This window comes from Carcharhinus amblyrhynchos, chromosome 6, assembly GCF_965287045.1.
Source record: "Carcharhinus amblyrhynchos chromosome 6, sCarAmb.v2.hapA, whole genome shotgun sequence".
Lineage (NCBI taxonomy): Eukaryota > Metazoa > Chordata > Chondrichthyes > Carcharhiniformes > Carcharhinidae > Carcharhinus > Carcharhinus amblyrhynchos.
In genome coordinates this window covers 107,122,819-107,149,122 of record NC_137329.1, presented here as the reverse complement: position 1 = coordinate 107,149,122, position 26,304 = coordinate 107,122,819, and the positions used below count along the sequence as shown (strand labels likewise).

General features: G+C 42.0%; 1 protein-coding gene across 1 annotated transcript in view; it reads right to left on the bottom strand.

Moving 5' to 3' along the window:
* Positions 1 to 19,738, bottom strand: part of wif1 (wnt inhibitory factor 1) — a 34,066-nt gene extending 14,328 nt beyond the window's left edge. Inside the window, exons 1-4 of the mRNA XM_080191733.1 lie at positions 19,524 to 19,738; positions 17,287 to 17,426; positions 5,481 to 5,589; positions 2,415 to 2,555 (exon numbers count right to left, since the gene is read on the bottom strand). Coding sequence (XP_080047859.1) covers positions 2,415 to 2,555; positions 5,481 to 5,589; positions 17,287 to 17,426; positions 19,524 to 19,650 — 517 coding nt within the window. The 5' untranslated portion in view covers positions 19,651 to 19,738. The remainder of the gene's footprint in view (positions 1 to 2,414; positions 2,556 to 5,480; positions 5,590 to 17,286; positions 17,427 to 19,523) is intronic.
* Between the last annotated feature and the right edge of the window lie 6,566 nt (positions 19,739 to 26,304).

The following is a 26,304-nucleotide window of genomic DNA, read 5'->3' as shown; positions in this document are numbered from 1 at the left end:
TATCAAAAAGATATCAGATATCAAAGATATTTTGGCCTTGGAGGGAGTGCAGAGGAGGTTTACTAGGCTGATACCGGAGTTGAGGGGGTTGAGCTATGAGGAGAGGCTGAATAAACTGGGCTTGTACTCGTTAGAGTTTAGAAGAATGAGAGGAGATCTCATTGAGACGTATAAGATGATGAATGGGATGGATAGGATAGAGGTGGAAAGACTCTTCCCGCTCAAAAAAGACAATAGGACTAGGGGGCACAGCCTCAAGATAAAAGGGGGGCGGTTTAGAACGGACTTGAGGAGGAACTTCTTCACTCAAAGGGTGGTGAATCTCTGGAATTCTCTGCCCGTTGAAGTGGTGGAGGCTTCCTCGCTAAATATTTTTAAGACGCGGGTTGATGGGTTTTTGATAGGAGAGGGGATTAAGGGTTATGGGGAGAGGGCAGGAAAGTGGAACTGAGCAGCGACAGATCAGCCATGATCTTATTGAATGGCGGGGCAGGCTCGAAGGGCTGGATGGCCTACTCCTGCTTCTATTTCTTATGTTCTTATGTTCTTATGTTCAGACTTAAAGAGAGGGGAAAACGTGATTATATTTCAGAGGCAGTGGAACAGCGATTAGTAGGAGCTGAGAGAGAGTGCAACAAAGCTATAGCAAAACTTAAGAATAAGTGAAGATGGCTCAGTTGGGGACAGAGGGTTTTTGCAATAGGGACAAAAAAATGTTTGGGATATAAATAAAAATGTAAGGATGGAGGCGAAAAGTCACGGTCTAACTCAATGTTGATTCCTGTGCGCTGTAGAATGCTCATGGTGGTAGTGGTGATTGTGGAGGGAGGGGATGTGGATTGCTGAGGGGAAGATTTGCTCAGTGGTGTGATGATGCTGCAGTTGGTGGAATCAATGGAGGATGCTGGGGTGGAAAGTGAAGACAAGGGGAGCCCTATCATAGTTCTGAGAAGGAGGGGCAGGAGTGAGGGCAGAGATGCGGGAAATGGATCAAACCCAGCTGATTGCCCTGTCAACCACAGAAGTTGGGGGAGGGGAGGGATCTTCAGTTAAAGAAAAAGGCAGATGTCAGAAGCACCGCTATCAGAGATGACATCATCACAATAGATATGATGGAGGCGGAGAAACTGGGAGAAGGGATGGAGTCCTTACAGGAGGCAAGGTATGAGGAGCTGTAGTTGAGATAGCTGTGGGAATTGGTGGGCTTCTAAGTCTGTTCCTGCCCCACTGAACTCATTTCTTCCTACCTATCTTCACTCCATCCCCTCTCCCTTTGTCCATTCTCTTCCAAACTGCATTTGTGATTCCTCCGATGCTCTACATCATATCAACAATTTCCAATTCCTTGGCCCTAACTGCCTCCCTCTTCACTATGAACGTCCAATCCCTCTACACCTTCATCCCTCATCAAGAGGGTCTGAGGGCTCTTCACTTCTTCCTTGAGTGGAGGCCCAAACAATCCCTGTCCACCACCATTCTCCTTTGCCTGACTGGCTGAACATGCTCTGTCACTCAACAATTTCTCCTTTAGCCTTTCACACTTCCTGCAAATAAAATGTGCGACCATGGGTACATGGCCTCAGTATGTCTATCTTTTTTGTGGGTTATGTGGAACACTGCTTGTTCCTGCAATACTCCGGCTCACTCGAAAACTTTTTGCGTGCTTCTTCATACTCTCATCTGGATGGCACGGTAGCATAGCGGTTAGCACTGATGGTTCACAGCTCCAGAGACCTGGGTTCAATTCCCGGCTTGGGTCACTGTTTGTGTGGAGTTTGCACATCCTCCCCGTGGCTGCATGGGTTTCCTCCGGGTGCTCCGGTTTCCTCCCACAGTCCAAAGATGTGAGAGTGAGATGAATTGGCCAAGCTAAATTGTCCCTTAGTGTACCAGGATGCATAGGTTAGAGGGATTGGGGGTAAAATACGGGAATAGGGCCTGGGTGGGATTGTTGTCGGCGCAGACTCGATGAGCCAAATGGCCTCTTTCTGCACCATAGGGGTTTTATGGACTTGGAAAAGATTATCAATTTTGCTTCCTATTTCATTCCCTCCTTCACCTTCACATGGTCCAAATCTGACACTTCCCATCACCTCCTTGATCACTCTGTCTCCATTTCCAGTGATTCACTGACCACAAATGTTCATTACAAGCCCACCAATTCCCACAGCTACGTCGGCAAGGCACACCTTGGCTTCAAGTATTTGATCTCTTTGGTGTGACTGTTTATTTTGTATTGCTGAGGTAATGCATTTGCTTTTTTCATGAATTCAAACTTCTGGCAAAATAATTTTACAAAGCACTAATCTGAATCAGAAAAGAACGAATTTGGTAGACTTACTATAAATAATGGAAACATGTAAATGTATTTGTATGACAAACGCAACATAGCGATTAGGAAAAAAATTATTTACCTCTTTGACAGGTTTTGAAGAATATTGCATTATGAGGTGTTCGAAGAACAACATTCCCTTCAACATCCATTATGACCACAGTGACTTCAAAAGCTGCGACCCCATCCTGGCTGCCAAGGCAAGGAAATCCAATCTGTACAACTAAAATGTCACAGCAGCTTGCATCAATACTGAAAATTAGTAGGCAATTCTTTTCACTATCTGCATTTACACATCCTTGGAAATTTTCCAAAATTTAGGAGGAGGGAATACTGAGGGAAAATAATCAAAGGGCACTTCGCTTCTTTTTAATAACATACGCATCCAACCAAGAAAGTGTTCTGATGTGTTACTTGAAGAAGTAATTTTGTAGCAGGAATGGAGCCCCTGAGATAGGATGTTTTCTCTTTCCCCTCTTAGTCCATTCTGCAGAAGTTTAAAATTAATTTATTAGTGCCACAAGCAGTCTTACATTAACACTGCAATGAAGTTACTGTGAGAATCCCCTAGTCGCCACATTCCAGCACCTGTTCGTGTACACAGAGGGAGAATTTAGCATGGCTAATGCATCTAAGCAGCACATCTTTCCGACTGTGGGAAGAAGCCCACACAGACACAGGGAGTGACCCAAGAGTGACCCAAGCCGAGAATTGAACTGAGATCCCTGACGCTGTAAGGCAGCAATGCTAACCACTGTGCCATCCAGACACCACTGATGGGATGTGTCCTCGAATAATTCCACAGGAAACAGTGGGCATTTCAGGCTGGTTTGACATCTGTTCTGATTCCTGGCACCGAACAAACCCATCTCCAAGGGACACTTGTGGAAAACACAAGCCCAGACTCTATGTCGCACAAGTGCAATGTGCCCAATCAGCGAGGCCCACTGCTGCCCTGAAATTGGCCACAGGTTCCATCCACATTTCCTGTTCCTCCAAAAGCAGTTTGCCCCAAGAGAAAAATTATTTCAGCTAAGCACCTGAAAGGAAACTGGAGCTGTCAAAAGTTGAGGAGGGCTCAATTGTGAGGACTGTGGAATTGGGGGGAGCTCTGGTAATTCCTGTCCCTCCAGGACCTGTAGAAGGTGTTCTGTTTTAAAACTGAAGCAGCTCCCCTTTGTGTGCCGCCACAGGGGCGGCTGAAGAATCCTGAGCTGCTCATTGAGAACAGATTTTACCGGTCTTTGAATAGGAGTTAACTCATTAACATATTTAAGGAGACAAATACCTATTTTGGGTCTCAACCTGGCAAACCTAAAGAAAAGGTCACCACCTTTTTTGGAGTGGGACCATTGCCAGCAAAGAGAGGTTGAAAGCTAACGCGCTGCTAACTTGTTTGGACAGTGACCGTGGCCTTGCGTGGATAATGGAAAGTGGAAAAGGCAAGTGGGAGCCTGATGCCGGCAACAAAAGAATATCAGGTGGCAGGACTGGACTGATGGGTAACATCAGAAACAGGACTGGTGGTGGGTGGTGAAATGACAACCACATGCAGAATTTGCACAAACAGAGAGAGATGTCCATGGCTCCTTGTGGACTATGAATAGCTATGGATGGAAGGACCTACCCTACAGCAGCAAGGTACTTGGGCTGCTCTAAGTCATGGCCAGTTGTATTACCCGTACAGCTGCCTTTGAACATGTGATTTTGCAGATGAAATCCAACTGCCGCCTAGCTGAAGAGGGTTCACACATTAAGAAAATTACTGTAATTTCTTTTACCAAAGCTGCAAGGATTTTGGAAAACATACATTAATTTCTCCCATAAATAGGGACACAGCTTTAAACACAAGATGCTCCTTTGAGACTTTCCTTCATCTTCAACAATCCTCTCCACTGAAAGCATGGAGAAATAAGCCTTACATAATTACTGAACTAGCGTCAAAGTTGTCAAACATTTCTACACTGAATTAAACTGCACCTCCCTGGAATTTAAGCTTTGCATATATTTTAACTTCTTTAAAATTTCCAAATCGGTGTTTTTTTTTCAAACAATGTGGCTTTTGATTCTCCTCTGACAGAATTCCAACTTAGAGGATGAAACACAGGGGTCCTGTAACTTTAGTACACAACTACACTGTTGAATAAGTACTGTTATGCAATCCAAACTGTAGAGGATCGTGTGAATTTCTGCTACCCAGTAAAGTGATCTCTACAACCAAGTGGTTTTACCAGTAACACAATAGATCAGCAAATTATATTACTGTGTTGAGAAAAGTAATGTTAATCGAGATCATTTTGAATAGGGTGGTCGCTTAAATTACCCAAGACTCAATCAATTTTATCAGTAAGTTCATAAATATAAATTAATTCTGAACCACTCAAATCAAGCAAGCTACATTTCATTGAAGTATATTTTCAACATAGTCTTCCATGAACTGAAAAAAAATCTAGTAAAAATTAGGAAGGTGCTCAAGATGCGAAGGTGGTTTTGTGACAAATAAGAAAAAAATTAAAAATAAGAGAAGCTTAAAAATTACAATCTTCTCTCCCCTTCTGGCGTTGTTGATTAATATAGGGAACCGCCTTGCACTATTCTAACAGCCTAACATTGAGTGTTGTCAGGTACTTGAAATAAGGTGGTGGCAGGGATGGAGAAGAGAGAAGCATTACAATCAAACTGTATCATGTCTTCACATGCATAATTCAGCAGGGGTCATTTATATAGGTGATCCAGAACTGTGTCAAGTTTGTTTTCCCTTCCTTACCAGTGATGACGGGGCCTCATGTTCAAATGTCCAGAGTAGAATCATCTAATTCAGCACAGACCAGGAATTCAGAATTAAACACCTCCAGTCTTGTGGCTCAATGTCACTACCAACAGTGTGTTAAACACCCAAACTTTTGGAAAAGCAAACTTCAATTTTAATTTGACCTTTTAAATCTACTTATATTCAGTCTGCTTGTTTCATTGTTAATTATTTTCACAACTGAGCATATTTTATAATTAAAATCAGTTTTGTAGCATTACTTTCTAAACTAGTTCTTGTTAGTACAGGTAAAGCAGGGGTGGTAACTCGAACATTTAGAATTTAAAAACAATCGATTTAATACTGAAAGAAAATAAGAAACACCTAAGATTTACTGACCTGTGGCCTTCTGAGAGATTGTTGCCCGCAATGGAATGTTCACAGTTGGATCTCCCATTACATCTTTATCCAATGACCGAAGTGATTGAAATTCATAAAAATACAGAGCCTGTAATGATTATTTATAGAATTAATATTCATAGAATCCATGCAGTGTGGAAGCCATTCTGCCCATCGAGCCTGCACCAACAACAATCCCACCCAAGTGCTATCCCTGTAATCCCATGTATTTACCCTGCTAATTTACTCTAACACTAAGGGGCAATTTAGCATGGCCAATCAACCTAACCACACATCTGTTGATTATCCAATGACTGAAGTTATTGAAATTCATAAAAGTATAGAGCCTGAAATGATTTGTTACAAAATTTGTTTTCTAATGGTTCATTTTTGTGACGTGACCTGCCACAAAATATCTTTTTCACACCTCTACAGATTAGTTTTTCAGTAATTTTCAAGTCTTAACAGAGAATTTTAGAATATTTCACAACTTGTCCAGATTGTATAAACTTATATTATAAATGTTATCTCTGTTTCTTTCAAGTAATTGCAGTTTTATGTTTTTTGATTATGCATGCACCTTACAAAAAGGAACAGCGTGTCCAGTTAACTCAGTGAGTGAATGTATTACCTAGTGTAGTTGAAATACCAATCTGTGCTAATCTCTGTTAAGGTAGTAGCATGGCAAGGGAGAAAGCAAACAGTCAGGTTACCTTCCTAAGTGCTGTTCCTGCTGGAATTCACGTGTGTATATAAAGTCAGTTTTAGGTGAAACATAATGCCCTTTATAGATGAATAACTTAAAAGTATTGGCTGTCAGGGTCACATATAGACACGGTTTTAGATGACATTTGTGCCTGTGGAAGTGTATACTGGTAAGACGCACCACTTCCAGAAGGAGAGAAGCAAAACTGGTAAAAAAAACGTATAAATAAATTTAAATTCAAGACTTTGATTCAAACACCTGAAATCCAATTCAGATCAAAACAGGGCTCGTTTGACCGTTTAAATTTCTGCAAGTAACACATCCAAAAACCGAAAGATCACAACCAAAAAGTTGTAAAACTATCAACATGACCAGAACGGGAAAAATTCAAAGGTGCAGTAAAAATTACCTTCTTTTAAAAAGTGAGTTACTAATTAGAGATCAGAATCTATTACTTCCTCACTAGAAAGACTCAAAAAAATAAATAGAACCATACCAATCATCAAGAATTCTGGGAGAGGGGATGTCAAACTTGTGAATTCAAAATCAAGTCATGGATTGTAAAATGCAACTTTATTTAACCCAAGGTGAATGCTCACAGTGAGGTCATGGAACTTGCATCATATATTGATGCAGAACATTTATAATCCTGCTGGTGGGGAGCAGTGCCGTAGTGGTATTGTTGCTAGACCCATAATCCAGAGATCCATGCCAATGCTCTGGGGACCCAGGTTCAAATCCCACCAGGGCAGATGGTGAAATTTGAATGAAATAAAAATGTGGAATTAAAAATCTAATGATTAAAAGTCTAATGATCCATGAAACCAATGCTGGAAAAGCCCGTCTGCTTCACTAATGTCCTTTAAGGAAGGAAATCTATCCTTACCTCGTTTAGCCTACATGTGACTCCAGACTCACAGGAATATGGTTAAGTCTTAAATGCGACACCCACAGCCCATAAAAAAAAATAATATTTCTGCTCAATTTTGGTGGGAAATTGTATGATTAATAATAAAAAATTTAATGGACGTTAGTTGTCTATTTCAAACCCATAATCATCTTAGTGTTTAAATATGTGTTTTTTTTCATTTGCTATCAGAAATATTTAGGTGTGATAAAACATTTTTTTTAAATTGAAGTCTGAAGGAAGAAACACAAAATGGCTTTTGAAGCCTGAACAATTTTATGAGGTATTTACTTCAGGTTTATTTTATAAAAATCAGGTTATTGTGTTTTCTTTAAAATAATCAATAATCTAGAATAAAAATTTAGAATAATCAGAAGATTATAGACACCCTGAAGTATTTGTAGATAGTAAACTCCAACTGGTTCAGGTGAAATCTTAAGATTCAGGTAAAACATAATTAACATCCCAACATTATTTCTGGCCCATAATCAATCCTGGGTATTTCTGTTTTGTAGAGTACTCACAAATATTTAGTGGGTCACAACAATAGGATGCCAAAGGCTTCACTTGATAGGAAAAATCTATTACCCCGAATTGTTTTGTGCTGCCACATACTGGCCATCTGAAAGACTGCATATTTACTCAGTCTCAGCACAGATTCGGCATCCTCTCTTCTCCCCTCCAGATGAACTTAGGGGATGTTTGCCTCCTCTTCCTCAACACTAAGCTCATGACTGATAAACCCTCTCACCACCACCACCACCCCCACCCCCCCTCAACTCATAGCACTGCAAACTGCTATGCATGAGGCTTCCAAAAATAAGAATTTGGGGCTTGTAGTGAGGGAGAGTTCCACTTCCTGCCATACTATCTCCTACTGAAAAGAAGTCAGAAACTCACTCTTACTCATAACTATTTTGTTGAGAAAACTTTGGGGCTTGGAGGGAAGGACATTTTAGGTCAGTGATGCTTTGTTGATGTACAAGGCAAGCCTGGGCTTGTCTTTAGGACCAGACAGGTGACTTAAGGACCAGGTATAAGGAGTCAGATACAAACATAAGAGGACATGACAGATACATTAAACATGAACAGGGCGGCACTGTAGCACAGTGGTTAGCACTGCTGCTTCACAGCTCCAGGGTCCTGGGTTCGATTGCCGGCTCAGGTCACTGTCTGTGTGGAGTTCGCACATTCTCCTCATGTCGGTGTGGGTTTTCTCCGGTTACTCCGGTTTCCTCCCACAGTTCAAAGATGTGCGGGTTAGGTTGATTGGCCATGCTAAAAAATTGCCCCTTAGTGTCCCGGGATGTGTAGGTTAGAGGGATTAATGGGTATAATATGTAGGGATACGGGGGTAGGGCCTGGGTGGGATTCCGCACTGTAGGGTTCTATGATTTCTATGAAATAGATAGTGGGAGCCAAAAAGAGAGATTGGAAAGACAACAAGTGATATTAGAGTGCTAGAGAAAGGGAGTTTATGAGCAAGAAAAAGAAACTCACAGACCAGAGAAAACGAGATTGTCAACAGTTACAGAATTTTTTTTGTATTTGTTCTTGGGATGTGGACAACACAGGACAGTCAGCATGTGCTGTTCAGCCCTAGTTCCCCTTGGAGAGTAGGAACACAGTCCTATGTAGGCCAGACCCAGTAGAGTGACATGTGAGAACCAGTTCAGCTTTTATGACAATCTAAATAGAAACATAGAAACTAGAAGCAGGAGTAGGCCATTCAGCACTTCATGCCTGCTCCATCATTCATTTTGATCATGGCTGATCATCAAATTCAATATCCTTAATCGCCCCATATCCCTCGATCCCTTTACCCTCAAGAGCTATATCCAATTTCTTCTTGAAATCAGACGCTTTGGCCTCAACTATTTTCTGTGGTAATGAATTCCACACATTCACCACCCTCTAGGTGAAGAAATTTTTTCTCACCTCAGTCCTAAAAGGTTTACTCCTTATCCTCAAACTATGACGCCTAGTTCTGGACTTCCCACCATTGGGAACATTCTTTCTGAATCTACCCTGTCTAACCCTGTTAGAATTTTAAGTTTCTATGAGATTCCCTCTCACTCTTCTAAACTTCAGTGAATATAGTTCTAACTGACTTACTCTTTCCTCCCAGAAATCAGCCTGGTAAATCTTCACTGTACTCCCTCTATAGCAAGGACATCCTTCCTCAGATAAGGACACCAAAACTGCACACAATACTACAGGTGTGGCTTCACCAAGTAGCTTTCAATTATCACATTTTCCCTGTGCCATCAAGCTTTTGAATGGACCTACCTTGCATTAAGTTGATGTTTCTCTATACCCTAGCTATAACTGTAACAGTACATTCTGCACTTTTTCCTTTTCTTCTCTATGAATGGTATGCTTTCTGTATAGTGCACACAAAACAACACTTGTTACTGTATCCCAATGCCTGGTGACAATAATAAATAAAATCAAAATTTTCGCTTGTGCCAGCACACAAATTGCCAGATTTATCACAATAAGTTTCCACAACTTTGATTTGAACTCAGGAACTCGGAATTACTAGGAAAATGGATATCGTTTTCAGGGACAGACCAAGGGTCTGAGTCACAGGGAAAAATTGATGGGCAGAAGTATACATGGAGGCACAAAGAGAAAGAAAGAGAGGTTGAGACACATAGGAAAAAAGCAATATCCTGTAATGAGAAAGAAACTGTAGCAAAGAAATAGACAATAAGACTGGGGACACCTGGAGAAAGTTTAGAGGAAAAACATAGATAAACAATCTAGAACACTGAAATAAAGAGTCACAGAAGGGACTATGGTTGCTTGGAGGATATTCCTAGAATCTCCAGGAATTGGAGACTAATCTCCTGGACATGACTGCAAGAAACCAAGGATAAATATCCTTAGAGCATTAAATAAGTTGCATTTTGTCAACTTTCTTTGCACACTTTCTTTTGTTAGTTTTAAAACTATTAGTTAAGGGGAAAATGGTTGTTTGGCTTTGACAGTCAAAAATTAATTAGATAGAAGAGTCTGTTTGCTTTTACAGTTATGGGTGGCATTGCTCCTTCACCAGGGACCTGGGTTCAATACTGGCCTTGGATGACTGACTGTGCAGAGTTTGTACATTCTCCGTGTCTGTGCAGATTTCCTCTGGGTGCTCCAGTTTCCTCCCACAGTCCAAAAATGTGTAAGTTAGGCGGATGAGCAGGATAAGTACGCGGGGTTTACGGGGACAGGATGGGGATGGGCCTGGGTAAGATGACCTGTCGGAGAATGCGTGCAGAATTGATGGGCCAAATGACCTCACTCTGAACAGCAGAGATTCTGTAAATCGGTGTTAAAAAGAAATATGTGATACATCAGGTGACTAGTGGTGGAGCTATATTACAGCTGGTGGTCATGCAATGTCGTGTCCCAGAATAGATCCAACTACAGTTGGAAACCCTAACAGTGACACATAAAAACAAAGATCAGAATTGTTCTTCACAAAAATAAAAACACAATTTTGGAGGGAAAATATATCTTTGAGAATAAAAGGGGAGGAGGCACAATGAGCTCACAGTGACACATCAAGAAGCTGCAAGCATTAGGTGAGCAAATCACTCATTATGAGCAACACCATGGGAGATCAACTAGCTATTTATGAAAAGGAAAGCACTTTACTTTTTTTCACTTTCTAATGGTAAGTCTCAGAATGCATATGTACTTCCTGTAGCTGAGACATGAGAAGCCATATTGAAAGATAAATGATGTGATATTGTTACTGCAAGTTTATCTAGGAATAATTAATAATTATTTTAGATACCACTGTCAACTATTTGAACTTCAGTGTTGCTGGAAAAATGTCATTTTTTAATCAAAGTTTTTTTTTGTCTTCTACTCATCAGGACTTTTGCAAGAATACAAAATCAAGGGAGACAACAAATTTATACTGAATGGTTAGCAAGTGGACTGTAACCGGCAGAGGCATCACCATGGAGAATGCATCAGAAATGCTCTGATGAATGCGAGATAAAAAGCTTGGACAAAATATGTCTCTCTTTTCAGCAATGCTCGAGTTCCATACAACCAAACAACTATTTGAATTGTGTTATGAGCCCTCAATAAGTTTACTGCCTGCTATGGAATTTCATATTTCCGTTTTTTTAAATATACACACAGCCTGTTACAGCATCCATGTCCATTGAGCAGATTAAATTCCTAATCCTAGCAATAACTATGTACATGCTATATTTACTCTTGACACTTAGCTTCAGGTTTCTCAGATCCCTTCATTTCCAACAGATGTGCCATCGCATTTGACTACACATTTCATCTCCCCGAAATAAGGTGGAACTTGGTCTGCGATGTGGAGATGCCGGCGTTGGACTGGGGTAAGCACAATGAGAAGTCTCACAACACCAGGTTAAAGTGCAACAGGTCTATTTGGTAACACGAGCTTTCAGACCATTACTCCTTCTTCAGGTAAGTGAAGAGTTGTGTTCACAAACAGGGCATACACAGACACAGACTCAATTTACAAAATAATAGTTGGAGTACAAGTAAGATAATCAAGTCTTTATGGGTACAGACAATGCAAGTGGAGAGAGGGACAATCACAGGTTAAAGAGGTGTGAATTGTCTCAAGCCAGGACAGTTAAGAGAAATTTTGCAAGCCCCAGCAAGTCATGGGGATTACAGATAGTGTGACATGAACCCAAGATGCCCTTTGAGGCTGCCCTTCAAGACACATGACAACACAGAATCGCCGAGCAGAAACTGATAGCCAAATTCCGCCGAGAGCGGCCTCAACCGGGATCTTGGGTTCATGTCACACTATCTGTAACCCCCATGACTTGCCAGGGCTTGAAAAATCTCACTAACTGTCCTGACTCGAGACAATTCACATCCCTTTAACCTGTGATTACCCCTGTCTCCACTCGCATTGTCTGTACCTGTAAAGGCTTGATTACCTGTAAAAACTCGCATTCCAACTATTATCTTGTAATTGAGTCTGTGTCTGTGTATGCCCTGTTTTTGAACACAACTCTTCACTCACTTGAAGAAGGAGCAAAGCTCCGAAAGCTCGTGCTACCAAATAAATTTGGTCTATCTGGTTACAGCATTTGGTAAAATCTCACACACATGGAGGACAGTCTCTAATAAGAGAAAAAAGATTGGAAATAAATCATTATCTATGAAGAGAAACCAGTTGTGACATGACAAGTATAAACTTTCATTAGAGCTGAAGGCTGAAAGATCAATAGGTATTTTGTTATGGTTGGGAAACCAAAAAAGCAAGGGGTGGATGATGATATTCAACAACATCAATCACAGACAGAGAGAGCTATGAGGATCTCCAAGATACAAGGAGAAAGAAATCATTTAACAGGTGTGACTGAAGACAAGAGAAACATGGACAGGAGTTTTTAGGATGATGGGGCTTCCTACCTGCCACTTCAAGAGTCAGCAGAGAATGCATTGCCACCATCACTGCCCACAATAATTCATTGGAGATAGAACTGTCACTCTTCACTGGGAGGAAGTCCCGCCTCAGGGCGGGGCCAGTAGCAGCTCCCGAGTCCAGCCTCACAGGAGGGCCAGAAGCTCCCCAGTCCTGCCTCAGGGCAGGGCCAGCAACTCCTGAGTCCCAGAAGTGCATCTCGCCCACCACTGAAATTTGAAATTGAGGCTAGCTGGGGAGTTGAGTGTCATTAATCGGTCAGCGAAGAGCCTCAAATTGGGCCAAGGGTGGGCTGGCCAGCCAGCCTTGTCCTCACCGGGCCCACTGTAAAACTGCAGAGAGGTTGGAGCAGGCAGGAGACTGGTGGGAAAGCTGTCTGAGAGACATACCCCTCACCCTCCTTCCTCCCATCTGCAAACCCATCAATGGAAACCATCAAGTTCTGTCCACGGAACAGGAATGTTGTTGAAAAGTGAAGGAGGAAATCAGTTGTATTTAAAGCAGCCAAGAACAGTTAAAAAAAAAATGGCACACACAGAAAGGACTGATACTTAAGCTAAATTTCTATTTATAGAAATAAGAATAAGATACAATTATGATTTTCCTCTGCTTTGTATAAACCTAGAGGAGAGATACAAATGTGCTGATATTTAATCCCTAGAATTAGAAACAATTTGCTCCATAGTTATAGAATGATCCAGATCATTAGCTTTAATCCATCTAATTTCATCAGGTGATGCCAAGAGCTACATGGCTGCACAGGCTCTATATTTGGATATGGAAATATTCAGCACTTACCACTAAACTTAAACCATGTTTATATGTACTGAGAAGTATTCGGGAAATTTTAATTATTGCCGTGTGCCAGTGTGAGTACTGATTAAAAGCCCGATCTATATCTTTCTACTGTAACGTTGCCATGAATCCTGGCCTGCCAAATGACTGCACAGAAGGAGGCCATTCAGCTTATTGTGCAGGCTTTTTGAGAGATCAGTCATGCTTAGTCTCACATACCCACTTTTTGCCAAATCCACACAAGTTTCTCATCCTGAAGTGACTGTTCAACTTTTATTTATTTACGGAATTATTATGTTGAAAATTATTTATGGAATTAACTTCCTTTCAGACAAAGCATTCCACATCCTTGAAATGAAAAAAAATTCCTTATCCACTCAGTGACCTTCCAATGATTTTCAATCCATAACCTCCAATTAATGATCCACTCACCAGAGGGAATATTTTACTTCCCTATTTACTCTCAAAAACCTCCCATCATCTCAAAAACCCTGGTTAAGTCATCACTTTTAAAGTGTTGAGGTTTATTTATTAGTATCACAAGTAGGCTTACATTAACACTACAATGAAGTTACTGTGAAAATTCCCTAGTCGCCATATTCCGGCACCTGTTCGGGTACCCTGAGGGAGAATTTAGGATGGCCAGTGCACCTAACCTTTTGGACTGCAGGAGGAAACTGAAGCACCCAGAGGAAACCCACGCAGACATGGGGAGAGCATGCAAACTCTGCAAAGACAGTGATCCAAGCCAGGAATCGAACCCGAGTCCCTGGCACTTGAGGGGCAGCAGTGCTAACCACTGTGCTACAGTACCGCCCTTAAATCTGCTCAAAGAAGAACAGTCCTAACACTTCCCACCTTCTCCTCGTAAATGAAGTCCCTCATCCCTGGTAACATCCTGGTAAACCTCCTCTGTGCCCTTTCTAAAAACACTTACTCTCATGTCCTAACAAGCCACATGAATCTGTCACAAGAGAAAGTTCACATTGTGTGGAAAGGTTAATCCAGCTGTTGAATAGTAATCGTCACGGATAAAGTAGGCATGCTTCGTGTCCCAAAGCCTTTGTTCTTAAGCCCCTAAAGATAGCTTTGAAGTTCAGGATGAAATCCCCCTAATGTGCCATTACCTTCAAGCTGCTTTTTCCCCTGATTATGATCATTTGGAATGGTAATCAGCCACTAGTAACTTTTTGGCCAAAAGAATGAAAAATGTGTTCAACAAATCTTCACTCATTCAAAGTCCACTAATGAAATGAATTTGAACACATTACTGAACATGACTAAAATGCATTTGAATAAAACCGAAAATGGACATCAAACTTCAGTTTGTTCCCAGGATGTATTTGAACCATGAAAATCCTAAAAGATAACAGCGTAAGTCTAACCCCAGAGTACTCTCTTCCTTTATTAAGCCCACATCGGATCTAAAGTAAAACCATGGGTTATTCCCTTTCTTGTTGAGACTGATGAGCCTGGGTACCTGGTTCTTTAAGTATTCCTTGAGCCATGGCATGAAATCCCAAAACCCCGTCAAAAACAGCAGAGTGTCAATGGAATTCGACTACTATTGGGTGACAATGTTGAACTATCTCAAATGAGTCTGAAAGTTAAAGAAACAGCATTCCTCTTTGTAAGTTATTCATAGTTTTACTTTTGAAACTGAAAGCAGTTAGTTCTTTGGGCAACTTCTGCTTACATAAACATAAGATGGACTACAGTATTTATTTCAAGAGCATCAGTTAAATGCTTATTGTGCATACTTCATGGTCAACAGATGTAGTAAAGCAGGAATTAAAAATAATTCACTTACTGCTTCGTGGTGTGAAGGAAGGATTTTAAGTTTTGAGGTCATTTTACCATTGTAATTCTGTTTAGTTAACTTATGAAACGCTTTCTAGATATCACACTATTACTAACAACATTTACCAAATTGCTACCATTTTGTTCAACTTTAAATGTGCTTAAATTATCGATAAGGCCAGTAGCAGAAAAATACAGATTTGAATATTAAACAGAGGTTAAAGGGAGCAACAACAAGGAAGCAATATCAAAGAATTTATAACCGTGTTAAACCTGGAAAGAGATTATGCTCCCGAAATAATTTTACATACATACCACTTATAAACATAACTAACATAATGAATATATGCGAAAAGTGGTCTCCACCATGAGAGGTATAGATTAGAGTATGTTTGTGTGTAACAGCAGTGATTTGACTTTGCTTTTAATCCTGTTGATTCCAGTGAGGTTATCACTCTTAAATGCCAATAACCACGCTGCTTCATCCGTAACACTGTCTAGACTGAAGAAGTAATGGTTGTGTGGTAATTACTAAAAGTTTGTCAACTAATAATTAAGTGATTACCTGGAAATAATAAAATTTGTATATTATTACTTCTTGACTTCTGTACTACGTAAAATCTGTCTTGTTCTTTGAACACTGTTAAACTGAGACAATGTCATAAAGATTCAATGTCTACAAAAATAAAAGTGTGTACTTAATCTGAATTCTAATACTTCACTATATTCTCTCTTCCTCCAGAGTGCATGTTTTCTGTTTTTGATAGCCTATAACCCAGCTATGATGTTTGCCACATAAACACCAAGTTTGTGTCTGTATGATGTACAGTTCCAGTGAAACCAGATGTAGACCACAAGATAACTATCAAACCTTCTTCTGTAGGCAATAAACTCTTAGTTTGGCAGAAGTCTGAGAAGTTTATCACTGTTATTTTCTGTTAGTAGATGGAACAGATGGCTGCCACATGCATATTGTACTGAATAAAGTGGTATCTCCTGGGCCCATTGCTTTAATCTTGGTTGGCATGCACAACACTAAGATGCAAAATACCACAGTGGAACATGATAAAAATATTAAGGCTTCAAAGGAGTTCATTTTCAACAAGAACTACTTTCTGTAAAACAAAGCTTACAAGCTACAGGCAAAATTCACATCCACATTCAAGCTGTACTGGGTAGAGGCCACAAACAAGGTATTTCTTATGTTTGGTGACATTAAAGCTGAAAGGACAACGTATTATGGGAGTGGTGGAAATCGGGGCAAAATGATAGTTACACGACTGGCCACACATTGGGCATATATTCACAATCATTTGTAAGTTCGATAGACTTTTTGAAGTGTTTCTTTATTTGAATATCGCTACTTCCCAGTTCCTCAAGGAACACAGTAAATGCACATTTACATTCTGAGTGATCACAAAGACCTCTGCAGTTTCAGTTATCAAAAATAATAAATTTGTCAGATGGTTTCAGCCCATTTGATGCCCACTTCTTCAACAATCATTTATGGACATCATATGTGTTCATTCTTAACAATCAAGGTTGATATCAATATAGTAAAAGGTAAACAAAAAAAACTTTCCAATTAGAGTATTCATATTTGACAGACATACTGACAATTACAGTATACGAATAAACTTTGTTCTTTCATTATTCATCAATCATCTGTAGTAAATAATGATTTATAATTTTATAGATACTTCCAAGCTTCTAAATAATTATTTTTTCTTTCCATAATTAACCAAGTTAGGAGTTTTATTTTCAATGCTATTATTAATGGTACAATCTTCATTTTGGAAAAGCAACCTAAAGTTGAAGCTGCTTCAGTCTTGCTGTCAACTACACTAAAAAACAAATCCTTCCAAACAGTTAAGTCGAGATGAAATACAATCTTTACTGGCATGCTGTACAATTTTTATTGGAGCTAAGTTTGTGATGTTGTGAAACACATACTATAGAATTTGCAAATTTATCTTAGATTAATAATTAGCCATCTTTGTTATTGCATAGACAAATATAATGATTTTCAATGTATATGGTGGCCCCTTAAGAGAATAATAAAGTCACCACCCCCAAGAAATTCAAAGTTCATAGGCAAAACTTGTAGATATAATTATGGCTTACACTGGAACATATGTTATGAAATCATGTTGGCTCCATTCCTTACCTGCCCCGTCGCCTGCCAGGTAAAATTAATGGCCTGGATGTTGACTGGAATCGCTGGCATTCTCTGTTGGGCTTTCCTGAAATCATGAGTGAACGGAGCCATTTTACCGTCAGAAACGATAAGAATATCCTCTTCAAAACCTGGTAATTTCAGGACGATCAAGAATTATTCCCAATATTGTGGCACCAGTTTGACCCTTCTCAGCAACTTATCTGAACACTAAATCATCAAACATAATCATTTGTAAGTTTGATACACTTCAATAAATCTTTCTTTAATTGAATATCACTACTTTCCAGACCCTCAAGGAGAACAGTAAACGCACATTTATATTCTGAAGTAATCACAAAGATCATTGCAGTTTAACAAAACTTATGAATCTGTCAGGAGGTTTCAGCCTGTTTGATGCCCACACTGGTTCAACAAACATTTGTGGACATCACGTGTATTCTGTCTTAATAATCACAATAGATAAGCATATTTTCAAATCATCATAAACTGATTTTGCTGTTTTATTTTAGCCAGAAGCAGGAAGGGCTGCATCGAACAACACAACGTGCATACAAAAATCCAAGGGATGAAGGCAACAACTTATACTTATATAACGCTTTTAATGTAAGGAAACGTCCCAAGGCACATCATGGGAGCATTACAAAACATGTGGGCACAAAAGATTTTAGGTCAGATGAACAAAAGCTTGGTCAAAGAGGTAAGTTTGGAGTAGTGTATTAAAAAAGGAAAGCTCTGTTATAGAGGCAGAAACATGTAGAGAGGGAATTCCAGAGCTTGGCAGAGTTATCAATGGTGGAGAATCAGTGATTGGGAATGCACAAGAGGCCAGAATTAGAGGAGCACTACATCTGAGAGAGTTGTGAGGTTGGAGAAGATCATAGTGATGGGGAGAAACAAGGACACGGCAGGATTTGTAAACAAAAACGGGAATTTTTAAAATCAAGACGTTTCTTGATGTGAAGGCAGTGTAGGTTAACTAGCATAGGGGTGATAGGGAAACGGGACTTGCTATGAATTAAGACATGGACCTCAGGTCATCCAGAACTCAGCTGCCCATGGAAGGTAGAACATGTGGCGGGTAGAATATGTGTATGTGTTGGAAAAGTCAAAGACAGGGGCAAAAAAAAGGTATGGATGTGGATTTCAACAAGTGAGGTGAGACAGGAATGAAGTTAAGCAATGTTATGCAGGTGGAAATAGGCGGTCTTACAAATGGCACGAATGTGAGGTCAAAAGCTCTTTTCAGGATCAAGTGTGACACCAAGATTGTGAACACACTTACTTAACCTCAAACTGTTGCCCAAGAGGGGCATGGAATTGATGATTGGGAACTGAATTTGGAGCGGGGACCAAAACCGCTGGCTTCACCCTTCTCAATGTCTAATTGGAGGAAATTTCTGCTCATCCAGTGCTGGATATCTGATTAGCAGATTGATCATTTAGCAACGGCGGAGTTGTCGAGATGGTTGGCAATAAGCTATAGCTGGATGTTGTCAGCGTACATGTGAAAGCTAATGGTGCATCTTTAGCTGGTGTGGCCACAGAGCAGCATGTAGATGAGATGGGGGGGGGAGGAGGTGGCAGAGGGCAAGGTGTCAAGGATTGATCCTAGGCTGACACCCAAGGTAGCAGGAAGAAAAACACTGCAAGTGATTCTCTGGTTATGATTACATGAGAATGGAACAGTGTGAGAGCAGTCCCACATGGATGGACGCCAGTGGGCAGCAGGGATGGTGGTGTGGCCAACCATACCAAAGGATGCAGGCAGATCTAGAAGGACAAAAGAGGGAAAGTTTACCTTAGTCACAGTCCCAAGAAGATATCATTTGTTTATGGCTTGGATAAAAAGCCTGTGACAGGGGCGAAAGCCTGATTGAAGGGATCCAAAAAAAAAGACATAGCAATACAAAAATAAGCTAAGTTAATTTTCCAAAGACATTGGCGTGTGCGCAAAACAGAAAAGTTTACTTCATTCTCTCTCAATTAGCACAAGTGTTTACTCATCATTTCACTTCAGGTCGCACTCGGAGCTGTTGGGGTGGGAGCGCCCGGACATTACAGCCAAGCACTGCCAAAGACAACACCATCCAAATGAGTCAATTAATTAATAAAGAAATAAATAGATAAAAGGCTCCGACTGCTAACACGAACTTTCCAAACGCTCCCAGTTGCATTGGAGAGGTTTCTCGGTGTTACATGGCTAAGAGAGGAAGGGTTGTGCTCACCTATCAGTATCCGGGCTTGATGAGCATCTATCCACATGTTGAGGCTGCCCTCAGCCTGAGCCACTTCCCTCAGCAGGACGGTGAGGAAGAGGCTGAGAGCCCGCGCCACGGTCCCGGAGCAGCCCATGCTCAGTCTCAGCCTGGCTCTCTGTCTGTCTCTCAGTGATGCTCCGCGCTGTTCGCCGTCCCACACAACCTGACTGCTCTGGGCACGAGCACTGCGCGCCCCCGACCAACTCCGCGCGCCCCCGCCTACGAGAGGACGCACGACGCCGCGCGCGCCCGCCCACTTCCAGTGCTCCCCGCAGCAGACTTCCAGTGCACTACGTAGAATCCCTGCAGCGCAGAGGGAGGCCGTTCAGCCCATCGAGTCTGCACCCATCACAATCCCAACCAAGCCTATTCCCACAACCCCATGCATTTACCCTAGTTCCCCCGACACCAAGGGACAACTTAGCAAGGCTAATCCACCTAAACTGCACACCTTTGGACTGGAGCACCTGGAGGAAACCCATGCAGATACAAGGAGAATGTGCAAACTCCACACAGACAGTGACCCAATTTGGGAATCGAACCCCGCTCCCTGGTGCTGTGAGGCAGCAGTGCTAACCACTGTGTCACTGCCGCAGACTTCTCGGGGCAGGATTTTCCGGCCGCGCTCACCCCAAGATTGGAAAGTCCTGCCCGAGGTCAATGGACCTTTGCCATGATCTGACCCCACCCGCTACAGTTCCCGTGGCGGGCAGGAAGGGAAAATTCCACAGGTAGTGCGCCACTTTTGTGCCCCAGCATCCCCATCCACTTACAGTGCACCACCTTTGCCCTCCTCCCAGCCCCCAGCACCTTGATGCCTTTCCTACTGGAGCGGGCGCTGGCTTGCACATGTCCTTAACCAAATCAAAAACTATATATTTTTTGTTTTTATTGCAATTCAATCAAATCAAGTCCAATTCAGAGTGTCAACAAGTTGAGACATTCCTGATCCAAGCTGACAAGACAGGGCTCTCACCTCCTGTCTTGGGCTTGATCTACATGATCCAGGCTGAGTGGAGTAGGCGTTGCACCTCCTCCAAGGCTTGATCTCATTTGCACCTTAGCCAAAAGGCCGAGATGTGGCTTTTAAAAATTGCTTCGAATGAAGCTAAAATGTAACCTAATGACTTCGACCAAGCGCAGCATGTCTATACTACACTTGATCTTAGCCAAAACCTCCACACCCCCTCAAGAGAAATAAGTTTCAAACAGAAACATTATTGCTTCCACTAATATGATAATGCAACTATAAAGCAAGCAAAAAAAATCACCTGGGTCTGAACTTTCCGGTGTGCGGATCGTTGGATGTGCGACAGTACATCTGTGCTAGAATCCTGCGGGTGTATGTGGGAAGCTTATACCTTGGGATACATTCATTCCCTGCTGCCTGGGGGACCCTCTGAAATATTTCTGACACTGAGTTGGACTCAAAGGGCAGGATTTTCCGGCTGTGATCATCCCAAAACCAGAAAATTCCATCCAAAGTCAATGGATCTGTCCACAGTCTGCCCCTCGCCTGCTACAATCCCTGTCGTGAGCAGAACAGGAAAATTTGCCCCAAGGTTTTGGGCTCTATATGTGTGACTTACCTGGATACTTATACAGCAGAAGAAGAAAAATAGTATTCTTATTTCCCAGTGTTACTGTCTTGTCCTTCTGGGGCAGGATATTGTCCAGACAGTTTAAACTTGGTATGACATCTGAGTAAGTCCACAACCCTTCAATCACTTCCTACCCAACCACCCCTCCCATCTCTTAAGCACCCAACAACCCCCCCCGGTACCTCCCTGGCCAGACTTGACTACCTTCTCGTCCATTCATTAACTTTCCCTCATTAATTACAAGACTGGATTCTTAAATACTGAAGTATGGCAAATTCTTATTTATTCATGTCACAAATAGGTTTACTGTAACACTGCAATTAAGTTACTGTGAAAATCCCCGAGTCACCACACTCCAGTGCCTATTTGGGTACACTGAGGGAGAATTTAGTATAGCTGATGAATCTAACCTTTCAGACTGTGAGAGGAAACCAGAGTACCTGGAGGAAACCCATGCAGACATGGGGGCAAATGTGCACACTCCACAGAGACAGTGACACAAGCCGGGAATTGAACTGGGTCCTTGGCACTGTGAGGCAGCAGTGCTAACCACTGTGCCACCGTGCCGCCTTTCATTCATCCTGTCATATGCTGAAACCCATCACTGTGTAGAGTTGCCAAGCTAATAATTATTATCCCCAGTGTCAGATTGACTATCCCTGAGTTTGACCACTACAGTAAAAAGTCTGACAACACCAGGTTTTAGTCCAACCGATTTATTTGATAATAGACTCACAAGCTTTCGGGGTTAGTCCCTTTCGGACTAACCCCTTTCGGACTAACCCCGAAGGCTTGTGAGTCTATTATCAAATAAATTGGTTGGACTAAAACCTGGTGTTGTCAGACTTTTTACTGTGTTTACGCCAGTCCAACGCCGGCATACCCACATTTTGACCACCACACCAAACATCAATCGTACCCTGTACGGTTCAGACATGGGCACAGTGACTGAAAGAAATGAGGGAAACATGCTGCCCATCAAATATTTTTGGTTTATGTTATGTCACCTTTTTCTCCCACTGTCCCCCTGCGCGTCCCCACAGCCTATCCCCACATCTAGTCCAAAACACTTCAACACAGTGAAGGGCTTCTGTGAAGTGCAAGTCACCCTTGATGTTTTAAAAGTGCAATTTAAATTCTATGTACCAGGATTACTTGACACAAATTGTTTAATTCATCAGGATCCCAAAGCATGATGTTAGGTTAATATGAGGGAGTAAGACAACTCTCAGAGTCAGAATCTTTATGTTATAGGAAGCATTATCTATTCCATACATCCCTGAGCCATGCATCATTGGCAACATCCCCTGCGACAGAAGGCTTTGGGATTCCTCCATTCAGCACTGGAATTGCAGGAATGCTGGTATTCCCGGCTCTGCCTTTGCATCTCATGCAGCTGAGGGACAAACGTGTACAGAGGTATAGCACCTGCCAGGGACACAGCTGTGTCCTGGGATCGAGTATACCTCCCACTGTCTGATCCCTAGGATATTCCTAAATCCACCAAATCAGGCGCAGTGAGATGCTCACCAGATAGTGACACTGAAGCCTGCCTGCTAAGGTGACCCACTGAGGGATATCTCTGTGATGGTGGGTGAGAGTTGTGATGCTTCATTAGTATCCTCCAAGATTTTATGCAAGGTGGTGTTGAGGGAGGGTGGTGGGACACTACTTTCCAGGTTCTTCAGTTGATGTTCCTGCATGGAAAGGGACAAGGTCTTAATACATGGCCTGGTCAAAAGTTTGAACAACAAAGTGCTCACATGAATTGATTGTCTGAATGAAGGTGCAGTGACTCCTCACTTTTCTCCTGTAGGCCAACCTCGTTCTCAGGACAGGTCCACTCCCACTCCTCCCCTTTGAGCTCCATGGCTCTCCCCTTGAATAGAGTCAGGGTCCTCAGTTCAAGCATTCCACCACTCGTTTACTTTCTCTCCCTCCAGTTGTGGACGATCTTCTCCTGCAGGGACCCAAAAGGGCATATCGTGAGCCAGATGCCTGATGGGTCTGGGGGGTCAATGATAACTGGTACATATGGGCATTGCACCTAAGGAGAGAGGGATTCTAATGAGGAGTGCCAGAGGAGGAGTTGAAGATAATGAGTGCTGGAAACCTGAAAGGAGAGGCTTGTATGTTCCAGTGACATTTTGGGGGTGATGGAAGGGTGGAGTGCCAACAGGAGACAGGGAGTACTTACCCTTGCTGATTGTAGTAGGTCATTCATCTTCTTCCAACATTGCACTCCTGTCTACTTGGTCAGGCTGCTGGCACTGCCACAGATTTGTAACATTGCTGGAGGGCCTCCTGCCAACCATATTGTTGTCCATTTCTCCTCCATGACATCCAGGTGAGGGCTCTCTCAATGAATCAAGGGGCTGGTTTCCTCGCTGCCCTGTTCCTGGCTTGAATAAGAACAAGTGCTCTGGAACCATTTAAAAGCTCAGATGACTGCACCCCCCGTCCCCTTGGGGGCCCCCTGGTATTCCCGTTGCTGCACGAGATGCAAAGGTAGAGACGGGAATACCAGGGTGGGGGGGGGCACCTTCCCCAGGGCCTGATTTTTCACGTGGGGACAAAAAAATTTCCAAGTGTCTAAAGTTTGTGATCCGGTTCATGCCGACGGGATCCACACTGGACATGGCACCTTGCCATTTTTTGGGGAAAATTTTCCCAGGTTTTTTCTGAATGCCTGAACGCTTGTCTAAAGTGAAAGTTCTGTGACACAGTGACACTGTAAGGAAAAGAAACTTGCATTTCCCTAGCTGCCTTCATGACCTCAAAATGCTTCACGGTCAATTAAGTGTTTATCAAGTGTTATCCCTGTTACAGGGAAATGCAGCAGCCAATTATCACAAAGCAAGGCCTCATAAAAAGCAATAAATCAAAAATGAATCATCAGATAATCTTTTATTAGTGATGTTACTTGAGGGATAATTACTGGCCCAAACACCAAGCGAGGTTCCATCCAGTTTGAATAATGCTGTGGTTTTAATTTTACATGTAATAGTGAGTAGTAGATGGGACTTCAGTTTAATGCTTAATCCAAAGAGTACAAAAAAATATATACTTTAAAATCAGCAGATGGTAAAACATGGGTGTAATTTAAAAGATGACAAATGTAAGTATAATTTTAAGAATTAAAGTAAGGGAAACTGAAGGGAGGATGCTTGCATCAGTGGGAGTTCAAGTAAACCATATGCTAGCACTGTTATTTTTAATTTTCATATTTGAAGAGTATAATTGATCTACTGTGGCATTTCACATCTGGAGGCAGGACTAACTGCAATTTTCAGGTGCAGTGGGGTGACAGGGCTGTAGATTATTGGGCTGAGTCACATAGATTAAATTGAGTTCCACTTTTAAACTATACACTCTGTCCTCATTTTTCTCTACAACTCATGGCATTATTTGTAATTAAGTTGCAAAATGAAGAGTAGTTTGGACAGATTAAAAACAAGGTTAAAAATGATCAGAGCACAGGAGTTTCTGTACAGTGCAGGTTGAGGGATTGAAAAACATGACACTAAGGCATTTCAAAGCCACCGCGGAAGGGAGGGTATAATTACAACAAGTTTAAATAGGAGTTTAATTATAAATGTGCACATAAGAATTTCAAATGGAAAGAGCTGACAAGAAGTCTATACGGGTATAAATTTTTAAAGTCATTTTACATTCAAAGTACAGTAAATCTTGATTTAATGTATTATTGTCACATGTACTAGTACACAGTGAAAAGTGTTGTTTCTTGCGCGCTATACAGACAAAGCATACTGTTCATAGAGAAGGAAATGGGCTAGTGCAGAATGTAATGTTGCAGTCATAGCTAGAGTGTAGAGAAAGAGCATCTTAATGCGAGGTAGGTCCATTCAAAAGTCAGCAGGAAAGAAGCTGTTCTTGAGTCGCTCGGTACGTGACCTCAGACTTTTGAATCATTTTCCCGACAGAAGTAGGTGGAAGAGAGAATGTCCAGGGTTCGTGGGGTTTATAAATATGATGGCTGCTTTGCTGAGGCAGCGGGAAGTGTAGACAGAGTCAATGGATGGGAGGCCGGTTTGTGTGATGGATTGGGCTACATTCATGACCTGTTGTAGTTTCTTGTGGCCTTGGGCAGAGCAGGAGCCATACCAAGTTGTACTACAACCAGAAAGAATGCTTTCTGTGGTGTATCTGTAAAAGTTGGCGAAAGCCATAGCTGACATGCCAAATTTCCTTAGTCTTCTGAGAAAGTAGAGGCGTTGATGGGCTTTCTTAATTATAATGTCAGCATGGGACAGGTTGTTGGTGACCTGGACACCAAAAAACTTGAAGCTTTCAATTTTTTCTACTTCATCCCCATTGATATAGACAGGGGCATGTTCTCCATTGTGCTTCCTGAAGTCAATGACAATCTCCTTCATTTTGTTGACATTGAGCGAGAGATTATTGTCGTCGCACCAATTCACCAGATTCTCTATCTTATTCCTGTACTCTGTCTCATCTCAGATCCAACCCACTGCAGTGGTGTCACCACCAAACTTGAAAATCGGGTTGAAGGGGAATCAGGAGTATAGTAGGGGGCTGAGAGCACAGCCTTGTGGGGCACCGGTGTTGAGGATGATCGTGGAGGAGGTGTTGTTGCCTGTCCTTACTGATTGTGGTCTATGGGTTAGGAAGTTCAGGATCCAGTTACAGAGGGAAGAGCCGAGGCCCAGGCCACGGAGTTTGGAAATGAGTTTCATAGGAATAATGGTGTCGAAGGCTGACTGTAGTCAATAAATAGGATTGTGACATAGGAGTCTTTGTTATCTAGGTGTTCTAGGGTTGAGTCCAGGACTAGGGAGATGGTGTCTGCTGTGGACCTGTTGCAGCAATAGGCAAACTGAAGTGGATCCAGGTAGTCTGGGAGGCTGGAATTGATTTGTGCCATGACTAACCTTTCGAAGCATTCATAATGATGGATGTCCGTCATTAAGTAGTCATTAAAGCTGTCTGGCTTTTCTTTGGTAATGGGATGATGGTTGTCTTCTTGGAGCAGATAGGGACTTCAGATTGTTGTAAAGAGAGATTGAAGATGTCTGCGCAAACGCCAGCCAGCTGGTCCGTGCAGGATCTGAGTGCTCATTCAGGTACCCCATCCGGGCCAGTCGCTCTCCATGGGTTGACTTCCA